Source organism: Mirounga angustirostris, unplaced genomic scaffold, assembly GCF_029215605.1.
Source record: "Mirounga angustirostris isolate CCGP_5_RB_7025 unplaced genomic scaffold, mMirAng1.0.hap1 SCAF_6, whole genome shotgun sequence".
Taxonomy (NCBI): Eukaryota; Metazoa; Chordata; class Mammalia; order Carnivora; family Phocidae; genus Mirounga; species Mirounga angustirostris.
The window spans coordinates 59,109,561-59,134,380 of NW_026991714.1; the positions used below are offsets into that span (position 1 = coordinate 59,109,561).

Consider the following 24,820-nt stretch of genomic DNA (forward strand, 5'->3'; position numbering starts at 1 on the left):
ATAATTAACCCTTTAATTAGTAATAATTAACCCTTATTAGAGGGTTGACTTAATTCAAATACATATTCTTTGGGTCTAACATTTAAAGTATAGCTGCTGTGATCTGTAGAAGAATGGGAAGTATGACAGATATACAAAAAGAGGTTAAAAAAAAACAAAAAAGGCTTATATTGACATTGTGAAAGAATGCAGGGAAATCAGATTTGGGATCTGCTGTGACTCTGTAAACCAGAAGGGAATAAAAAGATAAATTTCTGCCCAATCACACAACTCTAATGGCCAAGCTTGAAGGAACAAGTGGCTCATTGAGCCTGCAATTAGCTAATTGCGGACACAATTATTTGGCCAGTGTAGCCATTTGCAGAGAGGTAATTGCCTGTGCAGGAAAAGGAGGCCAGGTAAAAACCACTTGAAATAATTTGTTCCCAATTCTGCAAAGTATAAGAAGAGCATTCTCCTGGATCAAAACATATAGTCATTTGGGGGAAGATACTGTCCTTAGGACAAAGAGAGGTGGGTGAAAGAAAGGCTCAGATGAACATGGTCATCAATGATGGGAGAAAAGATGAACAGAAATCAGTGTCACTCCAAAAAGAATGGTAAAGGAAAACTGGGGAGGCTGCAAATCAACTCATCATAGTAGAAGCAGCATCTCTGTGAGATAAGCAGGTACATGCTAGAGGTCTGGGGAGGAGAAACACATCATTCCACTGTGTTCCATATTAATTAGAAATGTTCAGAGTAGGATATATTTGCCATGTGAACTTTTTAGGGCAACACTAGTTGTGTTACTTATTTAAAGAAGTTAGTTTGAAATCTCTGAGAATTTTCTGGACATGGGAAGCACTGTATTTACTTCCCAGATGCAAAATTCTGAGTCTTCTTAGTCTTGACACCCTTTATAGAATGTTTCAAAATATTGTCACAGTTTTTAAAATTCTAATTATTTGGTTGTTATATCCTACAGGCCTAATTGTTAGGTATTCCTTTTATGTGAGACCAAGAGAACAACCTGATATCTGAGGTCAGTCTCAAGGAGATGAAGACCTCAGGGGGCATATAACTGGGTCCAACAGTTTGCTAATTGCAACCTCCATGAGCCACTGATTCAGTCATTGAATTTTACATTAGGAATGGTTGGAGGAGCTGGGAAGGTCTGATTTAGTGAAGGAGGGCTTGGGAAAGGGAGCATGGGAAGTATCTCCAGTTGAAATTGTACAGAAGAGGGACTGTGGCTGGGTAGAACTAGAACCAGGAGTAGAGGTTACAAGGGGCAGGAGTCTATCTCTGTATGAAGAAATAACTGTTAACAATTGGAGACATCTGAAGATGGAATAAGCGTTCTCAGGAGTAGTGATTTCTTTGTCCCAGGAGGGTGGAAAAATCTTAGGAGTTGTTATAAATGAGACATGTATGTATAGGAAAAGATGTTTAGGTTACTTTTGAGCTTCATTTCAATTTTAAAATTTTTGGATTGAAAAATTTTGATGAACATGAGGGATGTGACTACCTTGACAAACAAGAGAATGACCTCCCAGGACTTTAGTCCTCGTGAGAGAAATAGAATGGGTTCCAGGTTGGTTACAAGAATGTACAGGGTGATGCTCATTCACAAGGAAGCCAGAGAGAATAGACTGTGGTCTTTTGCTGTAGGTCAGGGTTAAAAGGACTAATCCCACAAGAATGAAAAGAAACTATTGATGGTGGCTGGAAGGAGTTGAGCGTAGCTCTTCTTGGAGATGATCACGAAGTGGGGAACAGAAAACTGGTTGGAATTTCAGCTGGTCAGTTAGTAAGGAAAGGCGAATTAAAGGGATAACTTAGAGGCAAAGTTAAGAATTTATTTTTTTCCATCATACTCACAAAGGTGAAGATGGAAAAAGTTGACAGAACAAGACTGTGAAGTCTCTTACATGTCGGACTAAGAAATTTGGACTTCGTCCTGAAGACTTTGGGGAGCCAGTAAAGAAATACTAACAGAGGAATGAAGTGAGATCTCAGGGTCAAAACAATAATTAGCAGCAGGGTAGACAATGCCAAAGGAATGCTAGAACAGAGGGATGGGCTATGGGGCTGCTGGAGCAGCATCAGTGAAAGCCTATGAGATTCTGAACCAGAGCAGTGGATTGAGAAGCGACAACACAGAAACATTTCTGAGATGGAAGTGATGGATCTTGGTGACTAATGTAAAAAAAGAAATGAGAGAGAGGGATGAGTCAAAAGGACACCATGATTTCTAGCTAGCTGGGTAGCCAGCTGTTCCATCAACTAAGAGAGCATACAGGTTGGAAAGCAGGTTGGGGAGGCAGGAGGATGACTTTGGCTCTTGGCATGTTGAGTATGGGAGGCCTGTGGGACCCCAAGGTAGGGATGTCCTGCTGACAACTAGAAATGTAGGTCTGGAACCCAGGGGAGAAGCAAGGATCAGAGATAATAGATTTGAGAATCCTGAGTGATAGAGCCATGAAAGGATAGCTGAGTCACCCAGGGAGATTATATAAAATGGAAAGGGCCAAGGACAGAACCTATCAGTCTTATATTCTAGTTTACTTCATGTGAGTGGTAACACTGGTACTGCATATGTACTTGTCTTGATTTCTCCCACATTGGAGGCTTCTCCGTAGCACTGGACCATGTGCTCTTCAGAGTAAAGGACTAATGCGCATTTGTCTTTAGATCTGTAATGCCTAGCAGAGTGGCTAATGTAAAGGGGCTGGTGTGAATGTTTTTTTAAATGATAAATGGGTAGAATCTGTAACCAATATTTTATGCCTCTTAAATGTTAGTCAGTGCTAAGTATGTATTTGTTGACTCATAAAGGGTCAGTACAATAAATGTCTACAGTCTCAAGTGAGATGACATGGTTTAATCTCACTGGTCATAATTCTTTATCTGGCTATTTAAATTATTACTGATGATAGGTCCATCAAGAACTGTGGTTGGAAGCAATAGAATTGGACTCTGGCTAACTTGCGCAGGAAAATGATTTGTTGGAAGGGTATCATAATTGAAAGGAAGGCTGGAAAATCAGTCTCTAAAAAGGATAGTATGCTAGGGTAACACTTGTGAGCTTCTGTAAAAAACACCCCCCCCCCAAATTTCAGTGACTTACTACAGTAGAAATCTGTTATTTCCTCTTGTCCTGGTCAGATACGGGTTAGGAGGCTCACCTGGGTAGCTCCCTTCCATGTGGCGGAGTAGGGCTCTAAGCTTCTCCATTGTTCAGCTCAGCTGTACTGGAGACATTTGCTCACAGCCGCTCAGAAAGGGAGAGTGAGAAAGGTCATGTGGGACCTTTTTAGGGGCCAGGTCTGGCAATGACGTGGGTCACTTCTGCTGTTATTTTGTATTTCCCCAGGAAAAAAGTAGAAATGTTTTGATGAGCACAGCACAGTCCTTGCTGCGCCAGAGATGCTCTCGGGTCTATGTAGCAAGAATTAATATCTTTAGGACTCCATAGCCAGAGAAAAAAATCATTTTAACTGTTTTTTGTTTTGTTTTGTTTTCTTCATTTTTCCACTCAAGAATTAGTCTCAGGAGAGTCCCAGTTGTCCCAGTTTGGACAGGTGTCCACTGCTTAGCCTTGGAAGGTCAAGAGCTCTTGGTGGCTAGTCCACCAAGATGTGGAGAAGAATCATTTTCCCAAAGTAAATTGGGGCACTCTTACAAAAAAAGGAAGAATGGATGTGAGATGTAAAAAAACAAAATAACAAAAAAAACCAATAGATGTCCACCAGAGTGATACCATTACTATGTCTGCTATTCATGTTAATGTACTCTGATAATAATTTGTAGTTCACAGATTTTTTTCTGTAAGTACCATGTGAGGTAGGAGAGCAGGCATTATTTTCCTCATCTTCCAAATGAAGAAATTAATGTTCAGGTTTTATAACAATTACCCCTGTAAAAAAAAAACAGTGATGATGATCAAACCCAAATGTCTTCATTCCTAACGATACCACATGACCTGTCTATATTAAGAAGCTATAGAATGCTCTTCTGCATAAGCCTTATTTATTTATTTATTTAGAGTGCGAGCACAAGAGGAGAGGGGTAGGGGAGGAGGGGCAGAGGGAAAGGGAGAGAGAGAATCTTAAGCAGGCTCCGTGCTCAGCCAAGAACTTGATGTGGGGCTTGATCTCACCACCCTGAGATCATGACCTGAGTTGAAATCAAGAGTCGGAAGCTTAACCTACTGAGCCACCCAGGTGCCCCATAAGCCATGTTTTAAAAATTGTGGTTGCTGCTTGAGGTCATGGGTAATAATTTTTACTTGTCCCAGTTTTGCTTTAGTATTTCACTTTATTTCTTAGGGAAACTGCCTATAACCATTGACCTAGGCCCTTATTTCAAAGACATGGTTGTTTTTGCCTGGATTGCATACCTCCCCCACTGAGCATGACCCCACCCTCCTTTTCCCAGACATGTGAACCATCTACAAATCACTGTGGATGCTTCTATCAGAGGTTTCAGAAATATCTGGAGACAAGTGATTCAGAGAAATGGGAAGACAGCCACTGATTCAACATTAAACACAAAAACTATACTGAACATTCTTTAATCTCTTTTTGATGTTTCAGAAGGTAAAATCATACCGAAGTTGGAAATACACTTGGTGTTTTGGGTGCTTTGAGATGACTGTGACAGGTACCTTAGAAACATTTAGACATTTGGAATCATAGAGCCATAAGAAGGGAGTGTCCAGAAATCTGCCACCCTGAGATTAGATGTTGGTCGAAGATCTGCGGCAAGGACAGGATGTTTATAACCTGGAACCATGCTACTGTTTGGATAGGAGGAAAGTTCCCTTGGGCAGCTCCAGCTGGCAGGAAAAGGACTTCACCGTTCAGGAAGGCTCAAGCAGAGAAGTTATTATTTTAAAATCTAAAAGCAGCTCGCCTTGTTCTTACTTCTTTCCATGTGCAATATGAGGGCCTGACCCCTTCTTTCTGATGTCCCATATGGTAGCTTGTTTTTTAAGGGCCTTCAAATAGAAAAATGAGGGAAAGGGCCCAAGTGGAAACATGGCTGGGTGAACATTCCTGATTCTGGATTGAGAATAGAGTAAGAGGACATGACCCAAGGGGTGTTTAGATTAAAGCTAAGGAAGGCTTTCCTAATGGTAAATAACAATTTTTAGAAATTATGGTTGGTGGGGGAAATTATAGAAATTTCCTCTCTGATGAGCTTTCAATATGGAACAGGTTCTCTTGTCTAAGATACTAGGATACCCAAGATAGCTTCCAGAGTCCTTTCTATGATTTTGAGTTTATTTAGAAGACCCACAGATTGCAGAATTAATTCTCTATCTAGGGTGATGCCTAAAATACTGCTGTTTGTTTTACTTTAATATTTTTTGTTTTAGAAAAAAAAAATGATGCATGTGTATTGCGAACATTTCAAGCAGAACAGAAATGTACAAAAGAAGAAAATATCTCCTAAAATCTCTCCATCCAGAGCCAATGACTGTATTCTTCATAACTCTTCCGATTGCAAGGGCTAGACACTTAACCTGGCTTAGAGAAATTTTTTGGCTTAGGTAACTGATAAGTCTAGGTTCAAGCATGTCTGAGTCCCAGTGTTCAGATTATATTTTAAAGAATCTCTGTCTCCTCTGTGTTAGCTTAGTTCTCAGGCAGGCTCCCCATTTGAGGCAAAGATAGCCCCCAGCAGTTCTAGACTTCCATAGTCTTTAACGCCTTCCATCACCTAGGACAAAGTGCCTTTCTCCATAGTTTCAGCAAAAGTCCTGTTGTTGGGGGCTGGCTGTGCTTTGGGAAAGGAGCATTAAGTATACCAACAGCCCCAGTTGAACCATACGAATTGAAGGGAAAAAGGAAAAGGAGTAGCTTCCTAAAGGGAAATTGGGCAGGTTTTTTCCAAATGAAGAAGGCAGGCAAAAACAAACACTGTTAATATTTTGTGGAATTCATCCATTTGTGTTTCTTTATAGGCCAAATGCAATGCTATTCCAGGAAGCCAGAAATAGGTTTGCTCCCAGCAGGTCCTTGTGAGTAGGCACTAAGTTGGGATTGATTCTTCCCTTTGATGGCGATGCCACAGAGATACCTTTGTTTTCCTGTGTGCTTCTGTTTTCCCTTCGATCTCCTCCTGTGATTTATCCAGAGGTACTGAGGCAAGGGGTGGAGGAACAGACATACATGGATTTTTATAAAATCAAGTTATTCACAACACTGTGCCTGACATTGTTATTGTGGTCTAAAATACACCTTTCAGCCCGTTAGTATTAAGGAGCCATGAAGAACACAATCAGAAATCAGGGAATTCTTGGGAGGGCATATCTCAGAACTTGCCATTGACTTTAGGGATTTTTGACAGGTGCCTGTTTCTGAGGCTGAGCAGAAATGCTCTAGCACTCACCCCTTGTCAATGCTGCCTCAATCTGAATCCCATTGCACTCCCACCCCCGTGACATTAGTTCTGGCTGTTAAGAGAGGCTACTCACTGCCAAGCCTCCTTCCCCTCCTTCTCTTCGTCTTTGCCAGCCCCAGCCCGGTGCTGCTAACCAAGGAGATTTGCCGATTACAAGGGCTTCAGCTCTGAGAGTTCCCATGGCAACAGCCTCCTTGGAGGTCTTTGTTGCTTGCTAAAACTTTGATCTCTCAGAGTGGCTACTGCTGTTTCTCTCCAAGATTTACAAACAGAAGAAGAGGGAAAAAGAATGGGGGAGAAGAAAGAAAAACTTTACTCCTGGCAAGAAAGGAGAGAAGGAATTAATTACGGAGCCACACTCTCGCCATAAATCTGGGGTTTACTCCTTTGGAACATCTTTGGATTTGGGCTGTGCCCATATTTTCATTTGTAGACTCAATAATACCTCAGATATCTTGGCCCCATGTGAAAGACCTTAACTAGACTTGATTCCACTAGGAGGGTGGAGCCATCCTTTCTGTCTTCAGTAGACACCTGTGCCTTCACATTTCCAGAAAAGCCGAGATCACCATGCTGGCTCCCATGCAAGGAGAGAGAGAGAACTAATTAGGAGTGAGCTCTTTAGGCTTCAGCCCCATCGCCTTTTCTCCCAGTCCTCTCTCCTCGTCCTGGCCTGCTCTGCCCTGAGCTTACCTAGATGCCTCTGTTTGGAAGAACTAGAAAGTTAGCCAGGCATCAACCAGAATGTGATTCTGGTTAATGAGTGTCAGTGACAACCATTCTACTGTGTAAGCAGTGGAGTGGGGGTTGTGGTTGCTCTAAAGACTTGGGATCATGCCTTTTAGTCTTTGCAAGAAGTCTCCTGTCGCCTTCAGACCTCTCTACTGCATAATTGCAACCTCGTGCTTTGATGGGCACCATGATAGAGTCAGTTTTGGTTCAAGTATGATTTGCATTTAAATTTTGATTTATATTTAACTCTTTTTTGCATACTATGTCCCTAGCACAGTGAAGATACAAAATAAATAAATGACACTATCTTGTCTTTTGGTAAAGATAAATATTATATTTCTGAAGCAATTAGAGAATACAATAAAAGATTAAGACTGTATTTGATATTAAATATCTAGGCTATTGGTTCTCAAGAAGGGGCTATTTTGCCCCCTCCCCCAGGAGACATTTGGCAATGTCTAGAAACATTTTTGGTTGTCACAACTTGTGGGGTGCTGTAGGGGCCAAGGAGGCTGCTAAACATTCTACAATGTACAGGACAGCCCTCCTACACCCAACAAAGAATTATTTGACCCCAAATGTCAATAGTGCCAGTGTTGCAAAACCCAGATCTTGACCAAAGGTCCATCTGGATACTGGACAAGGTCTTCTGTGAAGAGCATGGGCTTTGGGGTCAGATATCCCTGGACTCAGTGCAGCAATATAACCTAGGGTAAGTCGATGTTGACGAGCCTCGGTTTCATTATCTGTAAAAGTGGGGAAGGGGTAATAAAGGTTACATGGAAGACCTATTGTGAGGATTAAGTGGCACATAATAAGAACTCCCACCAGTTCCCATGCCCCACATTTCATTGCTAGTGTGTCATCCTTAATCTAAGGGAACCCTCTCTAGGGAATTCTGGGTTCTGGGACTCCTGCTAGAGAGCCGATTTCCCTTTCGCCTGTTCCATAGGCAGAGGCTTTAATGAGCCATCTGTGAATTGGCAATCCTATTACTACTATATTCACGTTTTCTCAATGACATCTGTGTGGTGCCTTGCCAGTGGTCACCCTAATCAGCCCTGTGGGACTCTTCCTGCTAGTGGCTTTCAGGACATCCTGTCCCAGCATGCTATGTTTCGGTTACTGTATTTTGGCTGCTGTTGGAAGTCCCCATTTCTCAGTGGATGGCCTTCGTTAATTACAGGGTGTTTAGTGCCTAAACACAAGGATTACATCACACAGGCTATTTGATGAAGTCTGGAGGGGCTTGGGGAACACCTGACTTGGATTGGGATCTGGATGGCTCGGGGAAGACTTTAGATAGGGTGACTTTGTAATTTACTGTCCAAACCAGGATACTTGGGAGTGAAAAGGGAAAACTTTTAATAATTTCTGTCAAGACAACAGGCCTAAACTTGTCCTGTCCAGTCAAACTGGTGTGGTGGTCACCCTATAAACATGACCACCTTGAAAGTTCTCCTTTGGTTTGAAGAGAACAGAACATCCGGAGAAGCGGGGGGGGGGGGGGGGGGGGGGGAATTAGGGTCAGTTCATTCCTTCACCTGCTGAACTCTTGCTGCTAGCTGCTATTTTATTCGTGGAGACCCAGGGATGAGCACATCTCCATTCACTTACTAGAAACAAGCAGAGGCGCCCAGCAAAGAGATGGCGGGGGGGTGGGGGGGGTGGGGGGGTGGGGGGGTTGCCTTAATGATCGTTCCCTGAAATTTTTGCACCAAGATGTCAGGAGGGTGAAGGCTGTCCATTTAGCTCTTCACGACCCTGGGTTAAGAGAACAAACGAGGTCTTGAAGGCGCTCTTTGCCTTCCCTAATCCCCAGCCACCCAGTCCCGCGCCGCGCTGCACCAGCTCTCCCCTCCACCCCCCTGCTCCCTCCCAGCCTTCATCCCGCCTCACTATTTTTGCTTCACTTGTTGCTCATCACTGTGGGAGGAAACTCGGCCTTCAATTAGAGCGCATTCCTGAAGCCTGCGGTTGCCGTGGTTACCCGGGCGCGAGCTGGAGCAGCTGGGTCAGCCCGCCAGCTTCATTGTAGTCTCTGGCCTGGGCGCGGGAGGGACGGGCCCGCAGAGGGGAGGCACCGGGGGCCGCGGGAGAGTGGGTGTCACCGAGAAATCGGCTCAGCCCTGGAAAGAAAGAATTGCGGCCCTTGAAAGCCGGTCAGGAAACAGTCATTCCATTTTTCTCCCAGCCAGCTGCCGCCATTCAAGTGTGCACGTTCGCGTTCCCACGCGGGCGGTGCCCGGACTTTGGTCTGGGAAATGCCCCCTGGTGGAAGCCCCTCACACGGAGAGAGGCTGGCCGGGGAGGAGAGGGCAGGGACTCTGCAGTCAAATGCTCTACCCCTGAGCTATACCCCCGAGGGCAGGGACTCTGACGGTCCGAGACCTACAAGCAGTGTCCCCCTCCGTGGCTGCCTCCGACCACCAGGGCTTTTTGGGTTAAGTAGCCATTCTTGGTATCTTCGTGTTTCAGTTACCCGTGCCAGTCGGTGGGATGGAGCGCGGTGAGCTCAGGAAATCACACTGGGCACCAAGAAAGTCCCATTTCTTCCTTCCATTAAATCCCACCTTCCTCCATGCCATTTTGGAGTCAAATCTAGCTGTCTTCTGCATTTCATCTCAGGCCAAGTTGTACATGTTCTATGACTAATAATACTTGGCATCTATTCTCTCTCTGGGGGCAAGGAGTCGGTTCACTACAGCACTTTGCAAAGGCAGAGTACTTTGCAATCATTTCTGTTATTAGTTTGTAGCAGCATGGTGAATGTCTTTGAATTAGCTCATACTGTGTTATGATGTATTCAGTAATCATTTTCTGGTCACAACTTTAAAAGCTACTGAAAATTTCAACCATCTCTAACATTTCGTACGTCCAAAAATTATACTTTAATTATATAAGTAGAGCAATAAAGCCACAAATATAAATTTCAGAGTTGCTCTCTGCAAATATTAGGAAACTAGAAAGCTGTTGCTGCACATTTCTAAATTAAGGAGAAGCAAAGCTTGATGGGGAATGAGATATTGGGAAAAAATACTGGAATGGGGGTGAGTAGACCCAGGTTCTACTCCTGGTTCGATTATTAGCTATGTGACTTAGAGTAAGGTCCTTAATCTCTCTGAGCCTCAGATTCTGGAAAACATGGAGTGGGTTATGGATCAGATGACCTCAGATTCTTTCTAGCTATAAAATCTAATTCTGATATTCTATGTGAATAGAAGTTATCAGTGCCAGGGCGCCTGGGTGGCTCAGTTGGTTAAGTGTCCAACTCTTGATCTCAGCTCAGGTCTTGATCTCAGGGTCATGAGTTCAAGCCCTGCATTGGGCTCCATGCTAGGTGTGGATCCTACTTAAAAAAAAAAAAATTAAATTAAATTAAAAAAAAAAAAGTCAGTGCCTTAGGCCAAGCTTATAATCACTGCCAAAAAGCCTGAAGCATTTATTAATAGTTAATTGCAGATGGTCCAATACTAGTCATTTTGTCACTGTCAGAATTATTCACTACAATTTAAAGTGACCTAAAATGTAAAGGATATAAAAAGAAAAAAGTACATGCATGAAATGCTTAAGTCTTTATAAATATATGCAAAAGAAAGGGAAGCTATATCCACATTTGTGATGGATAATCATAAATTATATTTATTGAATGCATGGTTGCTATGGGAATATAGAATAAAAACAGGGATGTGTGTGCACTTGGGAAATTTCCAGTCTATTTGGGATTCCAAATAGCCATAGAAACAACTTTACACTTAAGGGGGCCAGAGAAAACCATCTGCTCTCCTCAAAGACTTAAGAGAGAAACATTTTGGACGGTTAGGAGCTGAGAGACCAGGGGGTGGGTACAGTACATCCCTGAAAATGGATCTAGGGCATGTTAGGAAAGCTTGGAAGTGGGATGAAGCCCAGATGTGCATTAAACAGAAGGGAGAAGAGGGGAATTGCAAGGAACTGGGGAAGAAAAGCATTCTGAACATCTGATCATCCTGAACAGAAAGGTCATTAGTATGAATATTGGCAAACCTGAGGACGACTCCAAGGTAATACATTCAAAGAAATGAATGAAGATAACAATTCTGTCAGCAGTGGTGACATCATAAGTATGAAGGAAGTATTGTTTTTTCTCCTTTTGTGAGTTCCAGTGCCTTAAATAATTTAGTGTCTGTTGTCAGCAAGTAAGTGAATAACAGATCTAAGATCTGAAAACAAGTTTGTCCTAAATCTAGGATTTCTGTACCTTCTGTTGCACTTTGAAGGTCTGGACTAGTAATCAGAGCTTAGACTTAAGTTTTAAGAGTAGAGACAAAAACAACTTTTTTGGCTAAATTTTGTATGCGTATTTTATTTCTCTGTAATGACTGCCTTAGAAACACCATAGCCTGGTAGTGTGCAACTTGTGGGGTGGGGTGGGGTGGTGCTTCAATCCCCCTAGATAGCAAGATGGCATTTGGGGGGTGTTGCAAGGACTAGAGGATGCTCCTGGCATTGAGCCCTGAGTCCAGGGGTGCTAAACATTCTCCAGTACGTAGAATAGTGCTTAAGAAATGAATGACTGTTTCCTTCATGTTCTTTTTCCATCTGGGATAAAAAGTACTCTCATGAACGATGAACCAGAAGTCCAGCCAGCAGCTCAGCATAGCGGGCAGTGGGGATTTGCTACTGGAAACACTTCAAGGTCCCATTGGGTGAGGTGGCCTGCTGGGGAGGCCGAGCACGGTGCACAGCCCCTCAGGGCAGTCTCCTTCCAGGGCTCTGCCAGAATGGATTTCAGAGTGTGTGTGGTAAGGACTTGAACAAAGCAGGAGACTGAGAAGTGTATTAGCTGGTTTTGTTAGTAAAGAAGGTAAGTAAATCCTGCCTTGAGGAGCCTGGCCTACCAAGAAAAGAGCATTTGAACCTTGGGGAAATGTCACTAGGACGTGGTTCATTGTAGAATGTGCAAAGATAAGGCCACGGGGAGAAGAGAAGTGGGAAAACAGGCAAGGACTGTGTTTCTGGGGAAAGGCCTCATGACCAGGTGGAAGCTGATGTCAAAAATGGAAAACAAAATAAAACTGATGATAATTGGATCTGGCAGGAGGAAAGTCCTTTGACCTTAATAAGTTTGTGAAACAGAAGCAGGTAACTACAATTGGTTCTTAGATCGACATTGTTGGACAAGCTGCACGGGCTAGACGGTGAGCCTCTCAAGCATAGCGTTCATGCCTTATTCCTCTGTGTCTCCACCTGGCACAGTCCACATTTCTTGGTTGACTGAATGATGAGTGAATGAATTGGAGACATTCCAGAAATGAGCTGGTTTTCAGGAATATGTACAAAAGAGTTCAGTTGGGGATAACTTCAATGTGTCAGTGGTAGGAAACAGCTGAAATAGGGAATTATATAGGTAAGATACAGGGTCGTTTTATTCACAATGCATGTTTCTGCCCTGATCATTCAACCCAAAGTATTGTGAATGTTTTTGGCTGCGAAGTTTGTGATGGTAATTGTACGAAGCGGGCACGTGTGTGTGTGTGCATGTACAAACTATTAGTATGCCTAATTTGTTTGGTCTATTCATGTGGAAATTTCTTAAAAGTAATGGATTCTGCAAGGTTTGGGGAAAACCGTTTGAGGGCTTACATAAAAACAGTATTTTCTACTGATAGTTTGAGCTGTGGTTTGAAAAGCATAGATGTGGTCTTCTATTTGCAGGGTTTGTTTTCTATCCTTTCCTCAGACATTAAAGTGACTTGTAATTGCCCCTCTTAAACTGAATCCTGGAAGAATAGCAATGATTCACAAGTGTTGGCAAAGTGCTACTGAAATCTGGAAAGTATTTACTGGAATTGTTTGGACTTTCTAAGATCAGACCTTCAGTGGATGTGATAGAATAGGAAGAAAAGATAGAGCATTTCTAGCTGGCAACAGCATTTCGTAGGAATTGTTAGTCAAGAAGCTGGAAGCAAAGTGATTTTCAGAAATACACGATTCCGGCATAAATCTACTTTTAAAAATGCCTTTAGTCCCAGTAAAATATAAATTGTGGTATAAAAGCCAGAGAGATTTGTGCACTCTCTGCTGTTGACATGATAGAGTCGTATTGTCTGCTATCCCCAAACTCCTACTATGTCCTGACTTCTGAAGACATTAAATTTCACCCACTGTATGGCAAGATTCTGTCACCCATCCTGGGGCGAGCACTACACAGGTGCATTATGGGAAGAGTTCATCTTTCCGACTGATGCTTCAGGGAGAATGAGAAGCTTGAGGTATGTCTTTCTGTTGGAGTGACAAGCTTTGTGAATCTCCTGTCTGTATTTTTGATACCACCCTATCCTTAAGCTTTTAAATTACAAAGGTAAAAATATAACCTAGAAATGAAAATCCCTTCATTGTTCTTCCATGATGCCCATTCCAGCTCCCCAGAAATAAGAAGGGCGAACAGTTTGGTGTGTAATACTCTTGCTTTCAGATTTTAATTTGAACGTAGGTTCCCAGGGCTCCTATTCACCGACGTTCTGTGTGTAGAAACAATGTGAGAAGACCAACAAGGTAACCTAAACAGCCTGTGGGGAAACCCAGCTTTTGTGTTTTACGTGCTCATAAATATATTGGTCTGTATATACCCATCGGTGGTTGCAAGTATGTGATCTCTGGGCGCTATACAGCCCCAAAATATATTTTGTATGGCTTGTCCAGTGTGTTAAAAAAGTCTATGAATCTGTTGCCAACATTTGAAAATCAGGATATTTCACACAAAAGTCTGTGTCTGGCTAATCTTGAAAAATAGGAAGACCTGCAGCTATGGAGACACATTCCTGTGGGGCAGCAGTTGGCTAGAGGTGAGTAGTAGCAGCCCTTTTAGACACATCATCTGCCATTCGCTTCACCCCCAAATGCTCCCTGTTGGATTACATTTGGCTAGCTGCGTTTACTTGCATTACCTGTTGTCCCTATAAACATCAGAGCTGAGTTTGCAACTCTAATCGTTAAGTATCAGATTTGAGATCCAAAAATATTATAGATAGGGGGACCATATACTTAATTGTCCAAAAGAGGACACCTTGAGGGTAAAAAGTAGTGCTATTAAGATTTACACCAGGACATGTGGTCTCCGTCTTTACAGATCACTTTATTCAATCACTTCTTCATTTGACTAATGAGAAAATTGAGACCTAGAAAGAGGATTGCCTGTGGTAGTCACCAAGTAAACTAATGACAAAGCTGACTCCCAGTACCCTGACTCCCAGTCCACTGCTTTCTCCAATATAATGTCATCTATAGAACATATATGAGCTCCATATTTTCCTTGAGCATATGGATTTCTTTCTTTTTTCTTTTTTTAAAGGTTTTATTTATTTATTTGACAAAGAGAGCAAGAGAGCACAGGCAGGGGGAGCAGCAGAGGGAGAGGGAGAAGCAGGTTCCCCACTGAGCAGGGAGCCTAATGTGGGGCTCGATCCCAGGACCCTAGGATCATGACCTGAGCCGAAGGCAGACACTCAACCATCTGAGCCACCCAGGTGCCCGAATATATGGATTTTTTTATAGTTAATAATTATCACATGGCTAATTCCCTGTGAGGGTATACAAATCTGTAGTTTATATCATCCATAATATTTCTATTATGAATGTAGTTAATTACGGGCTATCGCACATCTAGAGATGTTTAAAACATTGGTAGGCTTGAGAGCTCAAGAGTAGACACAAGAAAAGCCTTTTCATTTCACTAGATACGATAAGAGATACATTCGGAAGTGCTAATTGTCTGAATTTTTTTAAAATCACCATTAAGTAAGTATCTGATAACTAGCTTGCTATAATGCTGTATATTGACTTCTTGATCACTGGCTATTGGCTGGTAGTTAATATTAATTATTATGTCTTTAAGAGATTGCCAACATCCCAAATTCCCCAATCCTTGACCAGTTGTTTCCTTGTTGAGTTTCCAAGAGATACTTGTACACAGAACACTCCAGATGAGACCAATGCACGTGCTTAATCACTTGCTCAGACTCTGGTCCCAAATCCCTATCTGGTATTCTATCCTAGGAACTGGATTAGACCATATGTGAGTCTCAGAGGCACGTCTTAGCATTTCATGAAGGCTTAGGCTAAAGGCTAGCCTGAGAATTCTCATTCAGGATGCCTTTTTCTAATGTTCCACTTGGCTCCTGTATGTTCGTCCAAGAGACCTTGCAAACAGCAGACCATCCTTAGCATGTTAGCTGCACAAGATAGAAGACAGAGAGAAAGAAGCCCTTCTTGCCAAAACCTAAAACAGAGCTAGCCTAAGTCACTCATTCTATAACTTCCTTGACCTTGGAATGTATTGTGGTCCCAATTAATTTTTCAAATGAGGGACCATTACCCACGCAGGACATGGGACCAGGGCACATTTTACCACATTGGCCTTGCATGGTTAGGGAGAGCCAAGAAAAAGTAAATGTCCTGGAGCAGCTGCTTTTTCTTTGACTTTTATCAGAGCTTCTTTTCTATGGAGTGGTTTGATAGAGGAGGGGACCAGTGACCAATCATGACCAACCTTTAGATTCAAAATACAAACCACACAAGTGGGTAACTTTTTTTCTAATGCACCTCAACGAACTAAATGAGCCAAATCCATATGCATGAAACAGACCCGTCAAACTGTGTATTCAGTACTGACACATGGCTACTGAGCCTTTGAAGTGTTAATATTTTGGCTACATTGGTATGAGTAAAACATAGTATTAAATTTCTTTCTTTTTTTTTATACTCATTAATGTGATTGCTAGAAAAGCTAAAATTACGTGTAGCTCACATTATCTTTCTATTGGACAGAGCTGTTCTAGGGGTGTGTGTTACTCACATAAGTGAAGTAAGATTCAGTTGCATGCTTAGGTGGTACCACGGTGGCTTTTTGCCATCAGAAGTCTGAAATGAGGGCAGTTTGCTAGTTGCTTCATCAGGCAGCTTGTTTATTAGCAAGGCTTCAGTGTAGCAGAAACATCTGGGACAGGTGCAAAAGTCATATCAGGGCCTTTACATTTATCTTGATATGAGAACATGGCGAAAACATTCAGTGCTTCTTTCTATAAATCAGGCTAGCTGTTAAAAGGACTAACCTCCTCCCCCACATCTCCCACAGTCTTGGTTCCTGCGCAGCTCTTTGCCTTCCAGAGCCCCGAGGGGCACCTGTTCTGACACCAGCCCTTAAGCTCATCTGCTGTATCATGCAAAAGGCACTTGGGGTCATTCAATGCCAGCTGTGGGTCCCATATGGAAAAGCCATGCCACATACATATGTATGGAGTATTTCTGAAACCAGAAGGAGTGTAGAAGAGCGTATAAGTCATCTAGCTTTATCTTTTCCTTCCCTTTGAAAATTTTAATCATTGAAACATCTTTAGGCTATAAATAGAATCATGTAGTGAGACAATTTTGGGTTAAAACCAAATATGTACTTGTGTTTTGATATGGACATAGGACTGTGTATGGATGTATGAAAATGTAGGTTGCACGGTTAGATACAGATGGGTTTGACTTTCCGATAAAATGTGTGGAGAAGAATGTATAAATGAATGGAGATGGTGTATGTCAGTCTGCTCAAGCAGGGCTTTTCATTTTTGAAGCAGAGATTTCCTCCTTCTATAAATAGTTGGAGAGAAAGTTCTGTTCTGCTTCCATCTGGTTTAGGTGCAAAGTTCACTTACATGGCTGCCAAAGATTGATGGAGAAAGTTTTTCTCTTGACTGAGCTCAGCCTCTGTGACTTGTCTCTCCTACCACAAAGAGCCTGGGTCCATGGCCGTGGGTAGGGTTGGTGCCAACCGGAGCCAGCCTTGAAGTAGTATTTTCCTTTGGAGTAACCTCTTTCCTTCTTCTTTTCTTTCCACCTCTTCTAGGCAGGACAGGGCTGCTTGCTGATCTCTTGCCCAGTTTTGCTGTGGAGATTATGCCAGGTATTCAGTCATTTAACTCTTTATTTGCTTAATTTGCTGTCACTCCATCTGTCTTGCTTCTGCCTTAGTCACTAATTGCTCCTCTAACTTATTTGCACATTTGTCTGTATGTTTCTGTGGTCCTTTCCAGGATGAACTAAGCCCAGTGGAAAAGACTTTAGATTGTATTTCTTCTGTTACTAGGCCCTAAAAGAATAATGATAATTAAAATAGGGCTGCAGTGGGGACCCGGTACTTCAGTGTCAGGCCTGGCAGGCTCTTTGGCAATCTCCATAACCATTCAGTATCTCAACTGTATCTAGACAGCTATAAGCTCCCTAACAGAGTTATTATTTATCTGCATTTCCTTATTCCCTAAATTATATGTTTACCCATTCATTAGTGTACAATCATGTTACTCTGAATTGCCTTTTATAACTTTATCAAAACATTTTTTCAAGCCTTATGAAAGTAATGCACCCCTCCTCCCTTGAAAAGTACACATTTACAGACCTACATTGCTTTGTATGCAATTTCAGGAGCTTCTTGGGCCCCCTAAGTCCCTGGGATCCATAGACCATATGTCAAGGAAACCCCACATGCACATCTCTGTCATTTTATGTAGCTTAAGTTGAGTGCACCAGCCTAGACAAGCCAACCTCAGTTCGGGGCATCCCCAGAGTCTGTAATAGAAGGAGGTTCAGAGAGAAACAAGAGTGAACTACGGGAAAGGACATATGCAAACTCAGGGAATAGGAAAGACTATGATTCAGTCTTGCTTTAGAGGGCTTCTGCCAAAGGGTTAAGAGCTGTATAATAGTTGGGAGCAACAGAGAGATACAAAATATTCCTGGCCATTGGTGTTGACTTCATTCAGGTTTTAAAACATCCGAAGTCTTTACAGTTGAGATTAATTATTCTTCCATGAATTCTCCTGTTTTGCCAGTAGCTGGCCAACCCAAATATGGACAGTCTTCACACTGATGTTGATCCCAAGGACACAAAGAGATACCTCTTTGTGATTCCCCCTTATCCAGAGTTCTGTCAGTTTGTACCCACTTGTTCATCACACACACACACACACACACGCACGCACGCACACACACAATGTTACAAAGCATTGCTTCAAACTAGATATGTCCCAGTCCCAAGAAAGAGTTACTGTATTTTTCATATCTGGTCCTTGCCCCTTGACTGTCCCTCCCTTTTGACTCCCAAGAATCCTTTCATGGATAGCATTCTTTTGTTTCTCCGAGGTAGCCTGCCAGTCTGTACCCTTGACTGCCCGACTCTCTTGTAGCCACCGAGGCACGCCATGGTTCTGTTCCTCGGGGCTCATATCTGTCTCAGGCTACGTAATGTTATTGTGTTGTAGCTGAGGACCGGGACAAAGCCCTCAGCTATCTACTGTCCTCAGCAGGAATGCTCTCCAGACCATTCTCACCAGGCGCAAGACCTTCTCATTTCCTCACTGAAGAGATGGTGACCTGGTTAATTTGAATGTATTTCGGATGGATGAGTGAGGAGGGACATTCAGGAAACATAAATTGTTTGTTTTCTTCCTGAGGAAATTATGTTCTAAACAAAGGTCAGATAATTTTAACATTAACATAAAGCCCTTTATATAACAAAAATACCATATTTTCAAGCTCCAACTGAATGTCCATTTATTTATTTATTTTTTTTAAAGATTTTATTTATTTATTTGAGAGAGAATGAGAGAGAGCACATGAGAGGGAGGAGGGTCAGAGGGAGAAGCAGACTCCCTGCCGAGCAGGGAGCCCGATGCGGGACTCGATCGTGGGACTCCAGGATCATGACCTGAGCCGAAGGCAGTCGCTTAACCAACTGAGCCACCCAGGCGCCCCCTGAATGTCCATTTAATTGAAGGAAGATTTAATAACCAAAATTCAAGCAAAACATTATGTACTTGAAGTTCACTGTGAAGGGACTTCTGGTAGGTGGCTTTCAATCAGAACGAATCACTTTAATCTTTGGGCTTTGAAATCCTGGCTCACTCCAGTCTGTCCCAGGCCTCTAGGGGGAAGCTGGGTCCTATAGCCAAGTCCCGAAAACATGACGTAAAGTCACTCGAGGGTCACAGTCATTTTTATGTAAGCCAAATGGAATTTGTTTCCTTTCTCGAATCTTGTGGATGAGCACATGAGGTAGAATTTGTGTTCGGCCTCTGGAAGAGGTGTGAAAAGAGCAGAAGGTAACAAACAGCCGGTGAGGTTGTCAGAGCCCTGAGCCGTCTGAGCCGGCTATGCTGGCTGTTTAGCATGGTCTCCCCGAGTGCCATCAAACCAAGCCACTCCTGGGGCCTGCGGACAGCATATTCTCTCCCTGAGTCTTTGTGTCCAGTTTTCTCTAGCCCGGGTTTGTTCCACAGATAAAAGCAAAAGGTTTGGATCTCAGCCTTGATGCTGGTGTTATGGGGCGGGGGAGGGGTTTGGTCAGCAGGGAAGGTCGATGAATACGTAGGAGACCCGGACCACCTGAATATGTTCTGATTTAGATCATGTGACACGGCGAACTTTTTCTCAGGACCCCCACTGTTATGGGTAAGAATAACCTGACCACAAACATATTCGCAGAACCCAGCACTTCATAGCTCAGCCGGCAAGATTCCTCCTCTCCCCAGCCAGGAGTGTTTCTGCTCTGGCCCCATACTCGTTCTGACACTACAGTTGATGTGGTAAACCCTTTCCCCGGGAGGGGGCCCTGAAACTCCCCCACCACCTTGTGCTGGTCATTCCATGTGCTCAGTATGACCCTAGGCAACCTTCTTTCCTCTTCTCCATACCCCCGCCGTGTTGAGTCACTTCTCACTCTCGACCTCCTCCTGAGCTGGGGGGCTCTGTGCCCTGTCATGAGATGCTTACTGCCCCAGGTCCCCCGCCCCACCGCTCTGACAGGAGACAGCGATGAGCGTGGGCCTGTCCCGGCGGTGGGCCACCTCAAGCGTGGGTTTCTCTGTGCGTCCTTCCAGAGTGGGTGTTTGTTGGCCTGGTGATCCTGGGAGTCTTCCTCTTCTTCGTCCTGGTGGGGATCTGCTGGTGCCAGTGCTGTCCGCACAGCTGCTGTTGCTACGTCCGCTGCCCGTGTTGTCCACATTCCTGCTGCTGCCCTCAGGCCTGTGAGTAAAGTGGCCCGTGCGGGAGACACAGTGATCACAGGGGAGGTCACCTCTCCATCAGACAGCTGTGTGCCCCGAGCCCCTTCTCCACCTCCTGTCCTTCCACCGTAAAAGTTGGTTGTTCCAGGCTCACCGCTCTGCTGGGGGCCCCTGGCTCCCCGAGATGGCCATTCTTGTTTGCCTTCTCGCCTGCATGCACTTCTCCCTACTTTTTACCCATACCACTCACCCCTGCATTTGCATTTCTCATCGGCACTGCCGATGAAAGGAAGGGCAGGTTCCAGATGGTCAGGTTGTGGGTAAGGCTTTTGCCCTCCCTGCAGGCCTGCAGGCTGGAGGAAACCTCCCCCGCTCGGGCCTCTCAAATGCAGAGAACTCCTCTTTTTACAAGCAGAGTGTGCAGACGGCAGCCTTGGCATCCCATCCGGCCATGGATGAGTTTTGTTTATTCCCGTGACAAAATGGTCCACCGGGGGACTGGTCCTCATCTGGGGATTCACAGTGGCGCCTTACCGGCCGAGCCCGTGCAGCCACTAAGTTGGGCCCCCCTGCCAGGAACCAAATACATCCTGAAGGAGGAAGACATACATGTCTCTTCAGTGTCCTTGGGAATAAAGCAGTTTCCAGGAGGAGTCAGGTTATTTGCTCTGCCTTTGAGATCACAGAGCAGAGCCACGTGCAAGCTCATTGCCTGCCTTGCCTCTCTAGAAGAGGTGTAGGATCCTCCTGGAAGCAGCCCCGGGTGGCCTGCGGCTAGGCTTCCTCCAGAGGGACTGAGGCAGCCTACAGACAGTGTGGTTAAGAGTGGGCTGCTGGGGTCACTGCGGAGGCCGCCATGACAGCTCCTAGTGCTGCATCATCGCTCCGTTGCCGGCTGCTAAACACTGTAATTCCTTACGTCGTCGCCTTTCGGTGGAGCTGGAGGAGCCCAAGGGAGCGGGGGAGAGCGGTTCTGCCGAATCAGTTCAGGCCTAGGCGAACACGCACGCACACATGCATGCGTGCATGCACACATCCAGGCGCCCCCTTAAGCGCATCCTCAGGCAGTTTTGGTGTGAGGGTTGTGGAGGGTGGGACGATAATATAATCTCTTTTGCTCTTCATCTCCCTCCACAGTGTACGAAGCAGGGAAAGCAGCAAAGGCTGGGTACCCTCCCTCTGTCTCCGGTGTCCCCGGCCCTTACTCCATCCCCTCTGTCCCCTTGGGAGGAGCCCCCTCATCTGGCATGCTGATGGACAAGCCGCATCCACCTCCCCTGGCACCAAGTGACTCCACTGGAGGAAGCCGCAGTGGTAAATGTAGTTCCAGACCGCCCGGCCCCATGCTCCTCTCTGGCTTCCACTCTGGCTCCTTACTGATAGGAACCATCAGCTCCATGATTCTTCCTTGGAAAATGATGATCTCCATTCCAGAAATGGGATCCCTCCAGCTGTATCAGATATCATCTGGAGTGCATGTCGGGCTTTCCAAGGACTGCAGGATGTAGCTGTCCCTGCTCTCTTCCCAGGCTCCTCAATAACTAAAGTGATAAGGAAAAGAGGCAAGGTACCCCTTGAATGTTGATCATCCAGTTAATAAGTAGTTATCTCATCCCTATCTAGTGTTCAGGACTGTAACAGGCACTGTGAGGAACATTAAGAGGTATAGGACATGGTTTGCATAGGAAGCAGTGTGGCCCAGCCAGGGAGAGAGAATGGATTTTTATTAGGACAGTTAGATACTACAAAGAGTGTGGTACTGGGAGTTCAAAGAAGAAAGAGCTGGAGCAGTTACAGAGGGTTCAGGGAAGAGGTAGACTTGAGCTGGGCCTAGAGGAACGCAAAGGAACAGGAGAACAGAGAAGGGGGTGCTCAGGAGGGATTCATGGTGGGAGCCTGGAGCTGGAAGAACAGGGTGGGTGTTTGACAGTCTCCAGCTTGGCGGACCGGAAGAAAGTGGAGGGCTTTGGTGGAGCCTCATCCAGATTAGGGAAGGCCTTGAAACCCGCCCAGAAGAGCCTGGGGCTTGGTGCCGTGAGTGAGCGGGAGCCACTGCAGGAAGGTTCCTGAGTTCTTGGAGAGGTGACACGCTGACAAAGCGAGTGGTAGTGGAAGAGAGTTGGATCAGAGATCCTGAGCGGAGATGTGACTGAAGCCATTCAGAGGCTATGAGAGTATCTGGGCCTTGATAGAGGCCATGGGAATTGAAATGAGTAGGCAAATCTGAGAGCTACTTCAAAATACGACTTTAGGGAATGAAGGAAAGGGAGGCTTCAGGATGAGCCCAAGTTGTCTAGTGCTGCACATCATAGACAGAATTAAGTAATTGATAAGGAGAGCTTATTTGGATGGAGATTAGCCATGTTATTTTAGGGCATGATGAATTCGTGGTTATTGGCAAGGGCAGAGGGGTAGAGTGGTGGAGGGGCATTCAGACATAGCTTTCCTAGAGGCATTTGAACAGGATTACAGAGTAGTGAAGGTTAGACGTGTGTGAAGTATCTTTAGGAGGTGATTTTTAAATTCCTAGGTGTGGATGAGGCAGTAGTGTTGGTAAAACAGACATCTGTCCCCTGGAGGTATCTGGACTTCTTTCGGTGGAGCAGGGAAGAGTATCTTGCCCACTGAATGAACTGTCAGTGCTTGACCGTGGAGGAGTGGATATCCTCAGTGACTAATTAGTATTTGTGTTTTTTTCTCTCCCTGGAACTATTAGTAGAATTCTGACGTCTGAGCCTGGGAATGAGTCACAGACTGAGAAGTAAAAGTTAATGATCAAGGACACACAGGGAATGAGAGAGATAAAGACAATACAGTTCATTTCCCCAAGGATGGTGCGGGCCAGGGGACATTAATGGAATTTGTCTCATATTTTATTTGCAGCTTCCCCTTTCTCCAGTCTTTTTATCCTTCCCACCAGAACTATTCCCTCTTACTTTTTTTTTTTAAACGGATTCTCATAATGAAAAGATTCTTATTCACAGGATGACAAATACTTCCTCTCTCCTGATTTCAACCTTTTTCTAGTTCCTGCTTGTTGTGATTCCATCATTTTGGCCCTATCCTGCCATACTAACCAACTGCAATTAGAAGTGGCTTGGGGGCGCCTGGGTGGCTCAGTCGGTTGAGCATCCAACTCTTGATTTTGGCTCAGGTCATGATCTTAGGGTGGTGAGATCGAGCCCCATGTCGGGCTCCACACTCAGCGGGGGTTGGGGGGTGTAGTCTGCTTGAGATTCTCTCTTTCCCTCTACTTCTGCCCCTCCTCCCTGCACACACACTCTCTTTCTCAAAATAAATAAATCTTAAAAAAAAAAATAAGTGGCTTGAAAAATAGGAACATTTCTTATTTCATATAGCAAGAAATCCCAAGGAAAGATGGCTCTGGGGTTGGTTAATTGATCAGTTCAGGTGGCACCACTGAAGGACCTAGTCCTTTCCATCTTTTGTTCTGTCCTTCTGGGCTGGCTCGCCTCAGGATCCTATGATGACCGCCATAGTTCCAGGTACTAAATGCGTTCAGAGGTAGAAAAGCATATGCTTCTTTCTTGTGCTGCTTTTCTCAAGAGTGAGGAAACCTCTTCTAGAAGCCCTTCCCCTTCTAACAGACTTCTCCTTGCAGTTTTATTGGCAAGAATTGTGTCTTGTGCCCATTTCTATACCAGATTGGCTTGAATTAATACAAGACTCATCTCTTAGGCCAGAACACTATCCATCTTGGAAACGAACAAAATCGGGTTTCTCTTAACAAGGAAAAAGGGAAGGATGCACAGCTGGTGTTGGACACAGCTAGTCTGGCCCAGGGTGTCATTATCTGGTTCATTGAGTCAGGACGGAATTCTTCATAATCCCCTCAATGGACACATTTCTGTACTCGTGGTCTCATGGCTAGACTTACTGGTGGCATTTGGCTATTTGTCCTTTAAGAAAAAGGTGGCTTAAGCCAATGTTTCATGTAGCTTATTTTTGAAAACATGTTAGAGATGTAAAGAAACGCTGATTTTAAAAGATATAAATTTAGCCTATTTTATATTTATATGCTACTTTAATTTTAGGGATTTTAGGGTAATCATCTAGCAACAGTGATTTTTTTCAGATTACATTTGTACACAATACCCTTTTGAGCCCTCTGGGTAGTTGAAAAGGCAAGGTTACCAAATGGGAGCGATAAGAGGCACCCTGATTCCTTCCCCTGCTCTTCATTTGAGATCTCTGTTCCAACAGAAGAAGACTGTCGCCTCCCGTCCTGCTCTGGTTACAGCCTCTTCATCTTTGTCAAGGTTCTCTCTTTACTGAGTATCCACCCTCCATCCAGTCGGGAGATTGGCTCTCACCACCAGCCTTTCCTTCTCTAGTGACTCCTTCCTCGCTGCATTCAAACCATGCTTAATATAACAATTTGCAAAACCTTCATAGTCCTCTGATGTTACTTCCATGTCCCTTTTCTCCTCTCACAGCCAAACTCCTTCAGTGTTTTGAATATTTTCATGTCTCCATTTCCTCTGCTCTTCACCAACTTCTCGACTAACTTCCACTTGCTATCACTTCCAAAAAGCAGTGCTTGTGAAGATTGTCCTATTGCTAAATATAATGGATACTTCTCAATTCTTACATCCCTTGACTTCTCGAAAGCATTTACCACCTATGTCCCCACTCATCTTTCTTTGCCT

At 44.2% G+C, this 24,820-nt stretch overlaps 1 protein-coding gene across 4 annotated transcripts in view; it reads left to right on the forward strand.

Moving 5' to 3' along the window:
* The window catches only part of ILDR2 (immunoglobulin like domain containing receptor 2), a 60,882-nt gene that overhangs the window by 18,285 nt on the left and 17,777 nt on the right, over positions 1 to 24,820 (forward strand). For 2 of the 4 annotated variants that reach the window (XM_045877546.3, XM_064594385.1), the window contains exons 4-6: positions 16,997 to 17,053; positions 20,025 to 20,171; positions 21,288 to 21,464. The exons of 1 other annotated variant lie outside the window; for it this stretch is intronic. In XM_045877546.3, the coding sequence (XP_045733502.1) occupies positions 16,997 to 17,053; positions 20,025 to 20,171; positions 21,288 to 21,464 (381 nt within the window). The remainder of the gene's footprint in view (positions 1 to 16,996; positions 17,054 to 20,024; positions 20,172 to 21,287; positions 21,465 to 24,820) is intronic. One more of the 4 variants, XM_045877547.3, reaches the window with a different exon arrangement.